Consider the following 13,050-nt stretch of genomic DNA (forward strand, 5'->3'; position numbering starts at 1 on the left):
GACATTTTGTAGAGGAAAAAAAACAAAAACGGACAGCCCATTTATATTTCACACTAGTGTAGGGTTGTGGTTCTAACAGATAATTCCTAGCACTCTTAACACAGAGGCAGCCCAGCAGACATGTTGTAGGATTGATAACTACTAGCTAACTGACCAGGTTTTAATGTGTAAAAACATTACAGCATTCTATGTAGCATTCCACATACATTCCATGCAAAGTAGAATAAATCAATAAATATTCATATAGTCCCATACAAGTATAAATCAACATCACAAAGTATTCTTGAATATTCAAACATAAACAAAGGGTATATATATTGAATATTCATAGTATATTAAATTATACTACATAAGCTTGACTGCATCAGGTGAACATTGAAACCAATGACAGAGAGAGAGAGAGATAGACAGATGAAAGGATGGTGGATGAAAAGAGTGAATGTGAATGAGGGATGACCTATTAATATGAAAGGGATGAATCATGGATTTGAAGGGGAGTTTCAGAAGTTCAAAATAAATCCCTACACTAGCTTATACATTTTGTATGTATGCATACATTTGAGGAAGATACTACTTGTATATGTGTAGGATCATTAAATAAGGTATTACTGGTAATGCCCTTTCTTTTATAAATGTATTTACTTTCTACACAGATTAGTAAAGTGTACTGAGTGCCCTTTTTAAAAGGTATTTTTAAATGAAAATCCATATTTCCCATAAATTTTTAGAAAAACATTTTAATTTGCTTGATTTTATCAACTTTATTTACCTGTATCATACCCGTGTCATGTACATGTACACTGGGTATTGCTTAAGTGGGTGATTTTGAGCTTTTGTAACCTACCAAATAGTTTAGATTGACCATACAATCTTTGGTTATATGACATAATTTGGAACAACCCTGTAAAAATGAAAACGTGATGATTTGCAAACACACAGCAATGTAAATAGCAAGAGGAGAGGTTGAAAAATTGAAATTTGCTATTCTCACATCTATCTTTGCCCCTCATTTGAACTAGTTAAAGTATGAAAATGTCTGTTAACAGTTTAATGTAACATCCGAAACGTGCTACAGCATAACAGAAAGTGCTGTTAAAATGGCTGAATAATTTTTATGAGTCACTTTTATTGAGATTGTTTCTGATAAATTACAATTAAGGACATACTAAAGCAGCCAGGAATGCCTTGCACCACAAAGTGTGGCTTCAATATTTATGTTTTATAAGTCAATTTTTGCAGAAAATTTAGATATTTTACGGAAAATTTGATTTTTTGCATCATATTTCTTCATATTTTTATATTTAGATCTAAATGAAATTATCAAAATAGTGTTTTTAACAAAAGTGTGCATTGTGAAATCGTAACTTGCACATATGATATAAAATAAGTTGAAATTTGCAAACTATGTGTTAGCAATCAAATAGTGTAACGTCCGAAACACCCTTCTTGAGTTTACACAAAATTATTGGATTTGAAAGACCTGATTTGTGTTTTGACTTGTGTTAAGACTTATAATAACTTATTTCATAATGATTTATTCACTCCAGATACCCTCAAATATGGATTATCATAATTTTTTGGGTATTTTTTGTTTCGGACGTTACATGTGTTTCGGATGTTACAACTGTTAACGGAAAATTGGTTTTAACTATAAAATAGTATTGTAATGATGTATTGCAAATTTCTTTTTTTTGGTGGGTAGCCGCCATGAAATGTCTAAAAAATGTTACGAAAGATAGGTCCTGCAGTTCATATATTTTCTGCTACTTCAAATTGAAAGTTGTTTCGGACGTTACAAAATTGTTTATGGAAAATGAGACAACTTTTTCAAATTTTGAAAATATTTATAACATAAGCGCTACTACAATTAAATTATATTTTCTTTTAATTTAATGACTTGGAGTAACTAATAAGCTTATTCAAACCATAAACAATCTCATTAAATGATTGTTCTAGTGGGTTAAATGAGGGCCTACATTGTTTACGGAAAATGTAACGTCCGAAACACCATTGTCAATTGCACTGTTCTATCAAAATACAGGAGTTAATTCAGATTACTGTTAACTTTCTTTAAGATCCACCCATGCTCATTAATCATCAATAGAAAAAACATATTGCTTGTGGGTATATATTTTTTTCGGCTTCAACCAAAAAGGTATGTCAATTTTTTTACAAAGTTCCGTAAACAATTGGCTGTTCAGGGATACCTCATGCACATAAAGCAACGCTGAATTTTTTTCGTTAAGCTATGGGAGGTTAACCTAGGTCCATGCTACAAGAAAAAGTTGTAACTGATTTCTAATTCTTTATCTTTGTAAAGTTTCAGGCTGTCAAAGGGTCATTTTATTTCATTTAGGGGATTACAGGAACACGAAGTCAACATTGATATTTTAAATTCAAGATAATGACAGTTGAGATATACTTCACTTCATGAATAAAAAACGTAAATAATTGTATGAAATAAGGTGTTTTAACTGAATGTCTCGATTTATATTTTTATTAATTACAAAAATGTAGGCTCAGATAGAAAATATTTTCAGGTTAAAATCACATTTTTGAATAACCGTTCATGTGTCCCTGCAAGGAAATAAGGGAAAGGAAAGCATAACATCTTTCATTTAGGATGAGTAAAGAATGTCCTATACAATTAGGTCTTAGTTTGAAGACACCTCAGGGACAACAGTTGAATCTTTATGATTGGGGTGAAATATCCTTGTCTTATCCAACCCTAAAACATATGTAAATTAAAAGAGTTCGTTGTGGGGATCACAATACAAACGATCCTCTTGAAATGACCAAGCACTTCTATTGTTCATGTGGCTACTCGATATATCAAAAGAAGTGTAGTTTTTCTTATTATGGCCCCAAAATGTAAAACACCCTCGCTTCTTTTGCCTGTACTTTTACGTCTGTTGACTGTCAATTGTTGTTTAAATTCAAAGATTTTCTCTCCAATTATTAGATGTTTAGTCCATTTCTTTCTTTGTTTGACTTTTATGTACTCTTTTAAGAAGAGCAAGGAGGCAACGCATTACTCAAAAACTGTATGTATGTAAGTAGACATGTAATCCGATTGAACTTCATAGCTTACCCTCGCACGTAGTCCCAGAAAAGCCACCAACACAGGCGCAAGAATAAGCGCCGTCTACATCAGAGCAAACTCCCTCATTCAAACAAGGAGCTTCAGCACATACGGCGGGTACAACTGTGCAAATAGAGTTTCAAATACAAAGAATGCGATAAAAGTGACATGAAAATAATTCCCATTTTAACGGATTTTATTTTATTTAGGGGATTACAGGAACACGAAGTCAACATTGATATTTTAAATTCAAGATAATGACAGTTGAGATATACTTCACTTCATGAATAAAGAACGTAAATAATTGTATGAAATAAGGTGTTTTAACTGAATGTCTCGTTTTATATTTCTATTGATTACAAAAATGTAGGCTCAAATAGAAAATATTTTCAGGTTAAAATCACATTTTTGAATAACCGTTCATGTGCCCCTGCAAGGAAATGAGGGAAAGGAAAGCATAACATCTTTCATTTAGGATGAGAAAAGAATGTCCTATACAATTAGGTCTTAGTTAGTTTGAAGGCACCTCAGGGACAACAGTTGAATCTTTACGATTGGGACGAAATATCCTACTCTTATCCAACCCTAAAACATTTCTGAATTAAAAGAGTACGTTGTGGGAATCACAATATAAACGATCCTCTTGAAATGACCATGCTCTTCTAGTATTCACGCGTCTACTCGATATCAAAAGAAGTGTAGTTTCTCTTATTATGGCCCCAAAATGTAAAACACCCTCGCTTCTTTTGTCTGTACTTTTACGCCTGTTGACTGTCAATTGTTGTTTAAATTCAAAGATTTTCTCTCCAATTACTAGATGTTTACTCCATTTCTTTCTTTGTTTAACTTTTATGTACTCTTTTAAGAAGAGCAAGGAGGCAACGCATTACTCAAAAACTGTATGTATGTAAGTAGACATGTAATCCGATTGGACTTCATAGCTTACCCTCGCACGTAGTCCCAGAAAAGCCACCAACACAGGCGCAAGAATAGGCGCTGTCTACATCAGAGCAAACTCCCTCATTCAAACAAGGAGCGTCAGCACATACGGCGGGTACAACTGTGCAAATTGAGTTTCAAATACAAAGAATGCGATAAAAGTGACATTAAAATAATTCCCATTTTAACGGATTTTATTTTATTTAGGGGATTACAGGAACACGAAGTCAACATTGATATTTTAAATTCAAGATAATGACAGTTGAGATATACTTCACTTCATAAATAAAAAACGTAAATAATTGTATGAAATAGGGTGTTTTAAGTGAATGTCTCGTTTTATATTTCTATTGATTACAAAATTGTAGGCTCAGATAGAAAATATTTTCAGGTTAAAATCACATTTTTGAATAACCGTTCATGTGCCCCTGCAAGGAAATAAGGGAAAGGAAAGCATAACATCTTTCATTTAGGATGAGAAAAGAATGTCCTATACAATTAGGTCTTAGTTAGTTTGAAGACACCTCAGGGACAACAGTTGAATCTTTACGATTGGGATGAAATATCCTTCTCTTATCCAACCCTAAAACATATGTAAATTAAAAGAGTACGTTGTGGGGATCACAATATAAACGATCCTCTTGAAATGACCATGCTCTTCTATTATTCATGTGTCTACTCGATATCAAAAGAAGTGTAGTTTCTCTTATTATGGCCCCAAAATGTAAAACACCCTCGCTTCTTTTGCCTGTACTTTTACGCCTGTTGACTCTCAATTGTTGTTTAAATTCAAAGATTTTCTCCGCAATAACTAGATGTTTTCTCCGCTTCTTTTCTTGTTTGACTTTTATGAACTCTTTTAAGAAGAGCAAGGAGGCAACGCATCACTCAAAAACTGTATGTATGTAAGTAGACATGTAATCCGATTCGACTTTATAGCTTACCCTCGCACGTAGTCCCAGAAAAGCCACCAACACAGGCGCAAGAATAGGCGCTGTCTACTTCAGAGCAAACTCCCTCAGCCATAAGCTCGCGCCAGCTCGCCACAACTCGAGGTTCCAACTCGGCTAAGTTTGAGCCCTGCTTTAGGAGTTACGCTAAGCCATACCGAATTGTTGCGAGTTATCCCGAGATACAAGAAGAGCTGTTCGCGATAACTCGATTATAAAATTCGGCTAAGTGGGAGCCCTGCTTAAGTTTGAAGACACGTAATTTAACGGACAGAAGTTGAATCGTTATGATTGGGATGAAATATGCTACTCATTTTTTTACCCTAAAACATATCTGGATTAGAAAAGATTGTTGTAGAAATCACAATACGACCATGCACTCCTATTATCCATGAGACTACTTGAAATCGAAAGAACTGTACCTTTACTTGATTTAGGCTAAAACAAATGTTAGATACCCTCGCATCTTTTGCCTGCACTATTACTTCAGTTGACTCTAAACAAAAATGCAAATATTTTCTTCTCCAATTACTACACTGTAAAAAGGTTGGGCAATATTTTGTCAACAGTTTGCCCAACGTTGTGCCAATAGTCAACCTAACCATCTATTGGGCAATATTTTGCCCAGTGGTATTGGTAAACGTAAGTACCCTACCTCGATCACACGTGCATAATTGTTTCGTATTTTGACCAAAATTTGTCACTCGGGTAACATTTCATAAAGTATAATATAAAAAGACCATATGCAAATTTTCTGTACTTTTGTCGGAAAAAATTATATTTATCCAGCACAATGTCGTCTCTTTTTGCGTTGGAGAAGAGCAAATAGCGAGTTTCAATCACACTTTGGCCGGTCTCGCAAGCTCTCACTCGTTTCACTGTGGTCAAGCGTTAATGAAAATACTAATCGTTAGCTTTCTTCTGGTATTAAAATTGTTTTGATTGATTGTATAATTTTGTCGGAATTAAGGAAACAAAAAGGCTTGACGATTAACTTATCAGCGTCTGAATTGACGTTTTGACCTTTGCAAGCGAACATATAGGTTCTAATAACGCCAAATCGATGTCTGTTATCGTAAAATGCTACACTCTCACAATGTTTAAACATCTTTTTTTATTATAAGATAAAACATATTTTGTCTGATATCACTAAAGTTTTGGATTTTATCTAATGAGTAAATATAAATTAAGAGCCATTTTACTATTTTAATTTACTGGATCGTACCATTAAAGTCGCAGGGTAGAGAGATGCATTTTGCAACCGCGCCAAATTTAATTTACGTTCCGAGATTCTGTTAAATGGGTTCGTGTTGTTAAGAATCCACTGCTTTCTGCTCCACCAAACGTCCAAGAGGTAAGAGGTTTGAAGAAATCTTACCTGTTCCACAGGTTGTACCAGTGTACCCAGCTGCACAATGGCACATCAATGTAGTCAAATCACAAGTTCCTCCGTACTCGCAATCCGAGTCCACGGCGCAGGCACCTATAATGAGCCATTAGGGACTTTTTGATTCGCAAGAAGACAATGGGGATTGCTACAATTGGCATCCGTTTAATGTACTGCCTTGAATGGACGTCACACGTATCAGTCCACGCAAATCTAAAAGTCCCTATTTATTATCGTTACGACTTATGTTATGGTTTATATTCAAGTTCTTTTAAAGACAATGAGGACGACGATAACGTAAAAAATATGATGATTTTAATCATTTTAGAGATAACATTATTTATAACGACTATGATGATAATAATGAAGCTGGTGATGATGAATAATGATGCATATAATGTCTATATACCAAGTTAAAATCTTCTCTTCTAATTTCTAATATAGTAGCATTCCCGTCTTTCGAGATATTGAAATAACGTCAGGCCAAAGAGGCAAAATACCTTGGTGTCAGCATGAAGTGTATAAAGCGATAGGACCCGAGGAAGACTTATAGTAATCAACATTCTCTTTTTTATTAGACACTGAAGCTTGCATCACACTTTTAAAATTGTGATAGAATCCTTCTCAAAGTTAAGTTTGTTCGTAGGTTCGTCATAGGAATGAAATAATCAAGTCCACTGCCCTAAATTTACACCGTGTCTTTTATTTGGTAATCGAATTGAGATGCAAACCCTGAGTTAAAAGGTATTTGAAGAAATCTTACCTGTTCCACAGGTTGTACCAGTGTACCCAGCTGCACACATGCACATCAATGTAGTCAAATCACAAGTTCCTCCGTACTCGCAATCCGAGTCCACGGCGCAGGCACCTACAATGAGCCATTTATTATCGTTAAGACTGATGTGATGGTTTATATTTAAGTTCTTTTAAAGACAATGAGGACGACGATAACGTAAAAAATATGATGATTTTGATCATTTTAGAAATAACATTATTTATAATGACTATGATGATAATGATGAAGCTGGTGATGATGAATAATGATGCATATAATGTCTATATACCAAGTTAAATTTTCTGTTCTAATTTTCTAATCGAGTAGCATGCCCGTCTTTCGAGATATTGAAATAACGTCAGGCCAAAGAGGCAAAATACCTTGGTGTCAGCATAAAGTTTATTAAGCGATAGGACCAGAGAAAGACTTATAGTATATCAACCTTTGCATTTTTGTTCGACAATAAAGCTTTATTTAAACTTTTGTAAGTGTGAAAGAGAAAAATATCCTAAAAGTAGAGTTTCTTCTTCAGTTCGTTATAGGAATGAAATAAACAAGGCCACTGCCCTAAATTTACACCGTGTCTTTTATTTGGTGATCGCATGGAGATGCAAAACCTGAGTTGAGAGGTAAGATGTTTGAATAAATCTTACCTGTTCCACAGGTTGTACCAGTGTACCCAGCTGCACACATGCACATCAATGTAGTCAAATCACAAGTTCCTCCGTACTCGCAATCCGAGTCCACGGCGCAGGCAACTACAATGAGCCATTTATTATCGTTAAGACTAATGTGATGGTTTATATTTAAGTTCTTTTAAAGACAATGAGGACGACGATAACGTAAAAAAATATGATGATTTTGATCATTTTAGAGATAACAATATTTATAACGACTAAGATGATGATGGTGAAAATGGTAATAATAAACTAGATGGAATTTTGACTGCGCGCAGTCGAAAATGATGCCTCCGCCATAGAGCAATTTAAACAAGTTTGGAGTTTAAATCTCCAGTGGTTCTTGAGATATCATGATAACAATCTCAATGTATGGAATTTCATAAGTTGACCTCTGTGACCCTTGACCTTTGACCTACGTGCTCCAAAATCTAATCAGATTGTCTTCCTATGGTGATACACACTATCATTAAGTTTGAAGTTTAAATCTCCAGTGGTTCTTGAGATATTATGATAACAATCTCAATGTATGGAATTTCATAAGTTGACCTCTGTGACCCTTAACCTTTGACCTACGTGCTCCAAAATCTACTCAGATCGTCTTCCTATGGTGATACATACTATCCTTAAGTTTGAAGTTTTTACATCTCCAGTGGTTCTTGAGATATCATGATAACAATCTCAATGTATGGAATTTCATAAGTTGACCTCTATGACCCTTGACCTTTGACCTACGTGCTCCAAAATGTAATCAGATTGTTTTCCTATAGTGATACACACTATCACAAAGTTTGAAGTTTAAATCTCCAGTGGTTCTTGAGATATCATGATAACAATCTCAATGTATGGAATTTCATAAGTTGACCTCTGTGACCCTTGACCTTTGACATACGTGCTCCAAAAATCTAATCAGATCGTCTTCCTATGGTGATACATACTATCCTTAAGTTTGAAGTTTAAATCTCAAATGGTTCTTGAGATATCGCGCTAACAAACTCAATACAAGGAATTTCATAAGTTGACCTCTGTGACCTGTGACCTTTGACCTACGTACTCCAAAATCTAATCAGATCGTCTTCCTATACTGATAAATACTATTCCCGAGTCTTAAGTTTAAATCTTAAATGGTTCTTGAGATATTGTGATAACGGTCAAACGGGACGGACGGACGGACGGACGGACGGACGGACGGACGGACGTACGGACGGACGGACGTACGGACGGACGGACGTACGGACGGACAACCCGAAAACATGATGCCTCCGGCACCACCTTCGGTGGCGGAGGCATAAAAATGATGCATAATAATAATGTCTATATCCCAAATTAAATCTTCTGTTCTAATTTTCTAATCGAGTAGCATTCCCGTCTTTCGAGATATTGAAATAACGTCAGGCCAAAGAGGCAAAATACCTTGGTGTCAGCATGAGGTTTATAAAGCGATAGGACCGTAGGAAGACTTATAGTAATCAACCTTTGCATTTTTGTTCGACAATTAAGCTTTATTTACACTTTTGTAAGTGTAAAAGAGAAAAATGTTCTAAAAATAGAGTTTCTTCTTCAGTTCGTTATAGGAATGATATAAACAAGGCCACTGGCCTTAATTTACACCGTGTCTTTTATTTGGTGATCGTATGAAGATGCAAAACCTGAGTTGAGAGGTAAGAGGTTTAAAGAAATCTTACCTGTTCCACAGGTTGTACCAGTGTACCCAGCTGCACACATGCACATCAATGTAGTCAAATCACAAGTTCCTCCGTACTCGCAATCCGAGTCCACGGCGCAGGCACCTATAATGAGCCATTAGGGACTTTTAGATTCGCAAGAAGACAATGGGGATTGCTACGATCGACGTCCGTTTAATGTACTGCCTTGAATGGACGTCACACGTATCAGTCCACGCAAATCTAAAAGTCCCTATTTAATTATCGTTACGACTTATGTTATGGTTTATATTCAAGTTCTTTTAAAGACAATGAGGACGACGATAACGTAAAAGAACACGCTGATTTTGATCATTTTAGAGATAACAGTATTTAAAACGACTATGATGATGATGATGAAGATGGTAATAATGAATAATGATGCATATTATGTCTATATACCAAGTTAAAATCTTCTCTTCTAATTTCTAATATAGTAGCATTCCCGTCTTTCGAGATATTGAAATAACGTCAGGCCAAAGAGGCAAAATACCTTGGTGTCAGCGTGAAGTGTATAAAGCGATAGGACCCGAGGAAGACTTATAATAATCAACATTCTCTTTTTTATTAGACACTGTAGCTTGCATCACACTTTTAAAATTGTGATAGAATCATTCTTAAAGTTAAGTAGGTTCGTACGTTCGTCATAGGAATGAAATAATCAAGACCACTGCCCTAAATTTACACCGTGTCTTTTATTTAGTAATCGAAAGGAGATGCAAACCCTGAGTTGAAAGGTGAGAGGTTTGAAGAAATCTTACCTGTTCCACAGGTTGTACCAGTGTACCCAGCTGCACACATGCACATCAATGTAGTCAAATCACAAGTTCCTCCGTACTCGCAATCCGAGACCACGGCGCAGGCACCTACAATGAGCCATTTATTATCGTTAAGACTGATGTGATGGTTTATATTTAAGTTCTTTTAAAGACAATGAGGACGACGATAACGTAACAAAATATGATGATTTTGATCATTTTAGAGATAACAATATTTATAACGACTATGATAATGATGGTGAAGATGGTAATAATAAATAATGATGCATAATAATAATGTCTATATCCCAAATTAAATCTTCTGTTCTTATTTTCTTATCGAGTAGCATTCCCGTCTTTCGAGATATTGAAATGACGCAGGCCAAAATGGCAAAATACCTTGGTTTCAGCTTGAAGTGTATAAAGCGATAGGACCCGAGGAAGACTTATAGTAATCAACATTCTCTTTTTTATTAGACACTGTAGCTTTTGCATCTCACTTTTAAAATTGTGATAGAATCATTCTTAAAGTTAAGTTTGTTCGTAGGTTCGTCATAGGAATGAAATAATCAAGTCCACTGCCCTAAATTTACACCGTGTCTTTTATTTGGTAATCGAATTGAGATGCAAACCCTGAGTTGAAAGGTGTTTGAAGAAATCTTACCTGTTCCACAGGTTGTACCAGTGTACCCAGCTGCACACATGCACATCAATGTAGTCAAATCACAAGTTCCTCCGTACTCGCAATCCGAGTCCACGGCGCAGGCACCTACAATGAGCCATTTATTATCGTTAAGACTGATGTGATGGTTTATATTTAAGTTATTTTAAAGACAATGAGGACGACGATAACGTACAAAAATATGATGATTTTGATCATTTTAGAGATAACAATATTTATAACGACTATGATGATGATGGTGAATATGGTAATAATAAATAATGATGCATAATAATAATGTCTATATCCCAAATAAAATCTTCTGTTCTAATTTTCTAATCGAGTAGCATTCCCGTCTTTCGAGATATTGAAATAACGTCAGGCCAAAGAGGCAAAATACCTTGGTGTCAGCATGAGGTTTATAAAGCGATAGGACCGTAGGAAGACTTATAGTAATCAACCTTTGCATTTTTGTTCGACAATTAAGCTTTATTTACACTTTTGTAAGTGTAAAAGAGAAAAATGTTCTAAAAATAGAGTTTCTTCTTCAGTTCGTTATAGGAATGAAATAAACAAGGCCACTGCCCTTAATTTACACCGTGTCTTTTATTTGGTGATCGAATGAAGATGCAAAACCTGAGTTGAGAGGTAAGAGGTTTAAAGAAATCTTACCTGTTCCACAGGTTGTACCAGTGTACCCAGCTGCACACATGCACATCAATGTAGTCAAATCACAAGTTCCTCCGTACTCGCAATCCGAGTCCACGGCGCAGGCACCTATAATGAGCCATTAGGGACTTTTAGATTCGCAAGAAGACAATGGGGATTGCTACGATCGACGTCCGTTTAATGTACTGCCTTGAATGGACGTCACACGTATCAGTCCACGCAAATCTAAAAGTCCCTATTTAATTATAGTTACGACTTATGTTATGGTTTATATTCAAGTTCTTTTAAAGACAATGAGGACGACGATAACGTAAAAGAACACGCTGATTTTGATCATTTTAGAGATAACAGTATTTAAAACGACTATGATGATGATGATGAAGATGGTAATAATGAATATTGATGCATATAATGTCTATATACCAAGTTAAAATCTTCTCTTCTAATTTCTAATATAGTAGCATTCCCGTCTTTCGAGATATTGAAATAACGTCAGGCCAAAGAGGCAAAATACCTTGGTGTCAGCATGAAGTGTATAAAGCGATAGGACCCGAGGAAGACTTATAATAATCAACATTCTCTTTTTTATTAGACACTGTAGCTTGCATCACACTTTTAAAATTGTGATAGAATCATTCTTAAAGTTAAGTAGATTCGTACGTTCGTCATAGGAATGAAATAATCAAGACCACCGCCCTAAATTTACACCGTGTCTTTTATTTGGTAATCGAAAGGAGATGCAAACCCTGAGTTGAAAGGTGAGAGGTTTGAAGAAATCTTACCTGTTCCACAGGTTGTACCAGTGTACCCAGCTGCACACATGCACATCAATGTAGTCAAATCACAAGTTCCTCCGTACTCGCAATCCGAGACCACGGCGCAGGCACCTACAATGAGCCATTTATTATCGTTAAGACTGATGTGATGGTTTATATTTAAGTTCTTTTAAAGACAATGAGGACGACGATAACGTAACAAAATATGATGATTTTGATCATTTTAGAGATAACAATATTTATAACGACTATGATGATGATGGTGAAGATGGTAATAATAAATAATGATGCATAATGATAATGTCTATATCCCAAATTAAATCTTCTGTTCTAATTTTCTTATCGAGTAGCATTCCCGTCTTTCGAGATATTGAAATGACGCAGGCCAAAGAGGCAAAATACCTTGGTTTCAGCATGAAGTGTATAAAGCGATAGGACCCGAGGAAGACTAATAGTAATCAACATTCTCTTTTTTATTAGACACTGTAGCTTTTGCATCTCACTTTTAAAATTGTGATAGAATCATTCTTAAAGTTAAGTTTGTTCGTAGGTTCGTCATAGGAATGAAATAATCAAGTCCACTGCCCTAAATTTACACCGTGTCTTTTATTTTGTAATCGAATTGAGATGCAAACCCTGAGTTGAAAGGTGTTTGAAGAAATCTTACCTGTTC

The 13,050-nt window shown here is 35.3% G+C and overlaps 1 protein-coding gene across 1 annotated transcript; it reads right to left on the reverse strand.

The window, feature by feature from the left end:
- Nucleotides 1–4,530: 4,530 nt before the first annotated feature.
- Nucleotides 4,531–12,483, reverse strand: LOC105439030 (multiple epidermal growth factor-like domains protein 11). The gene is made up of 8 exons (XM_030999205.1): nucleotides 12,384–12,483; nucleotides 11,605–11,709; nucleotides 10,936–11,040; nucleotides 9,496–9,600; nucleotides 7,787–7,891; nucleotides 7,122–7,226; nucleotides 6,359–6,454; nucleotides 4,531–4,604 (listed from the first exon to the last, which is right to left on the reverse strand). Exons 1-8 carry the CDS (start codon nucleotides 12,427–12,429, stop codon nucleotides 4,531–4,533), a joined length of 741 nt encoding a protein of 246 aa, XP_030855065.1. The 5' UTR covers nucleotides 12,430–12,483.
- Between the last annotated feature and the right edge of the window lie 567 nt (nucleotides 12,484–13,050).

The sequence above is a fragment of the Strongylocentrotus purpuratus genome, unplaced genomic scaffold, assembly GCF_000002235.5.
Source record: "Strongylocentrotus purpuratus isolate Spur 01 unplaced genomic scaffold, Spur_5.0 spur5_scaffold_5, whole genome shotgun sequence".
In the NCBI taxonomy this organism is placed as follows: Eukaryota; Metazoa; Echinodermata; class Echinoidea; order Camarodonta; family Strongylocentrotidae; genus Strongylocentrotus; species Strongylocentrotus purpuratus.

Coding starts and splice junctions, on each gene's coding strand:
- LOC105439030 (XM_030999205.1), bottom strand. CDS start 12,429: ATGTGCATGTGTGCAGCTGGGTACACTGGTACAACCTGTGGAACAG. Junction 7,892..9,495: donor TGGTACAACCTGTGGAACAG/GTAAGATTTCTT, acceptor GGCTCATTGTAG/TTGCCTGCGCCGTGGACTCG. Junction 6,455..7,121: donor TGGTACAACCTGTGGAACAG/GTAAGATTTCTT, acceptor GGCTCATTATAG/GTGCCTGCGCCGTGGACTCG.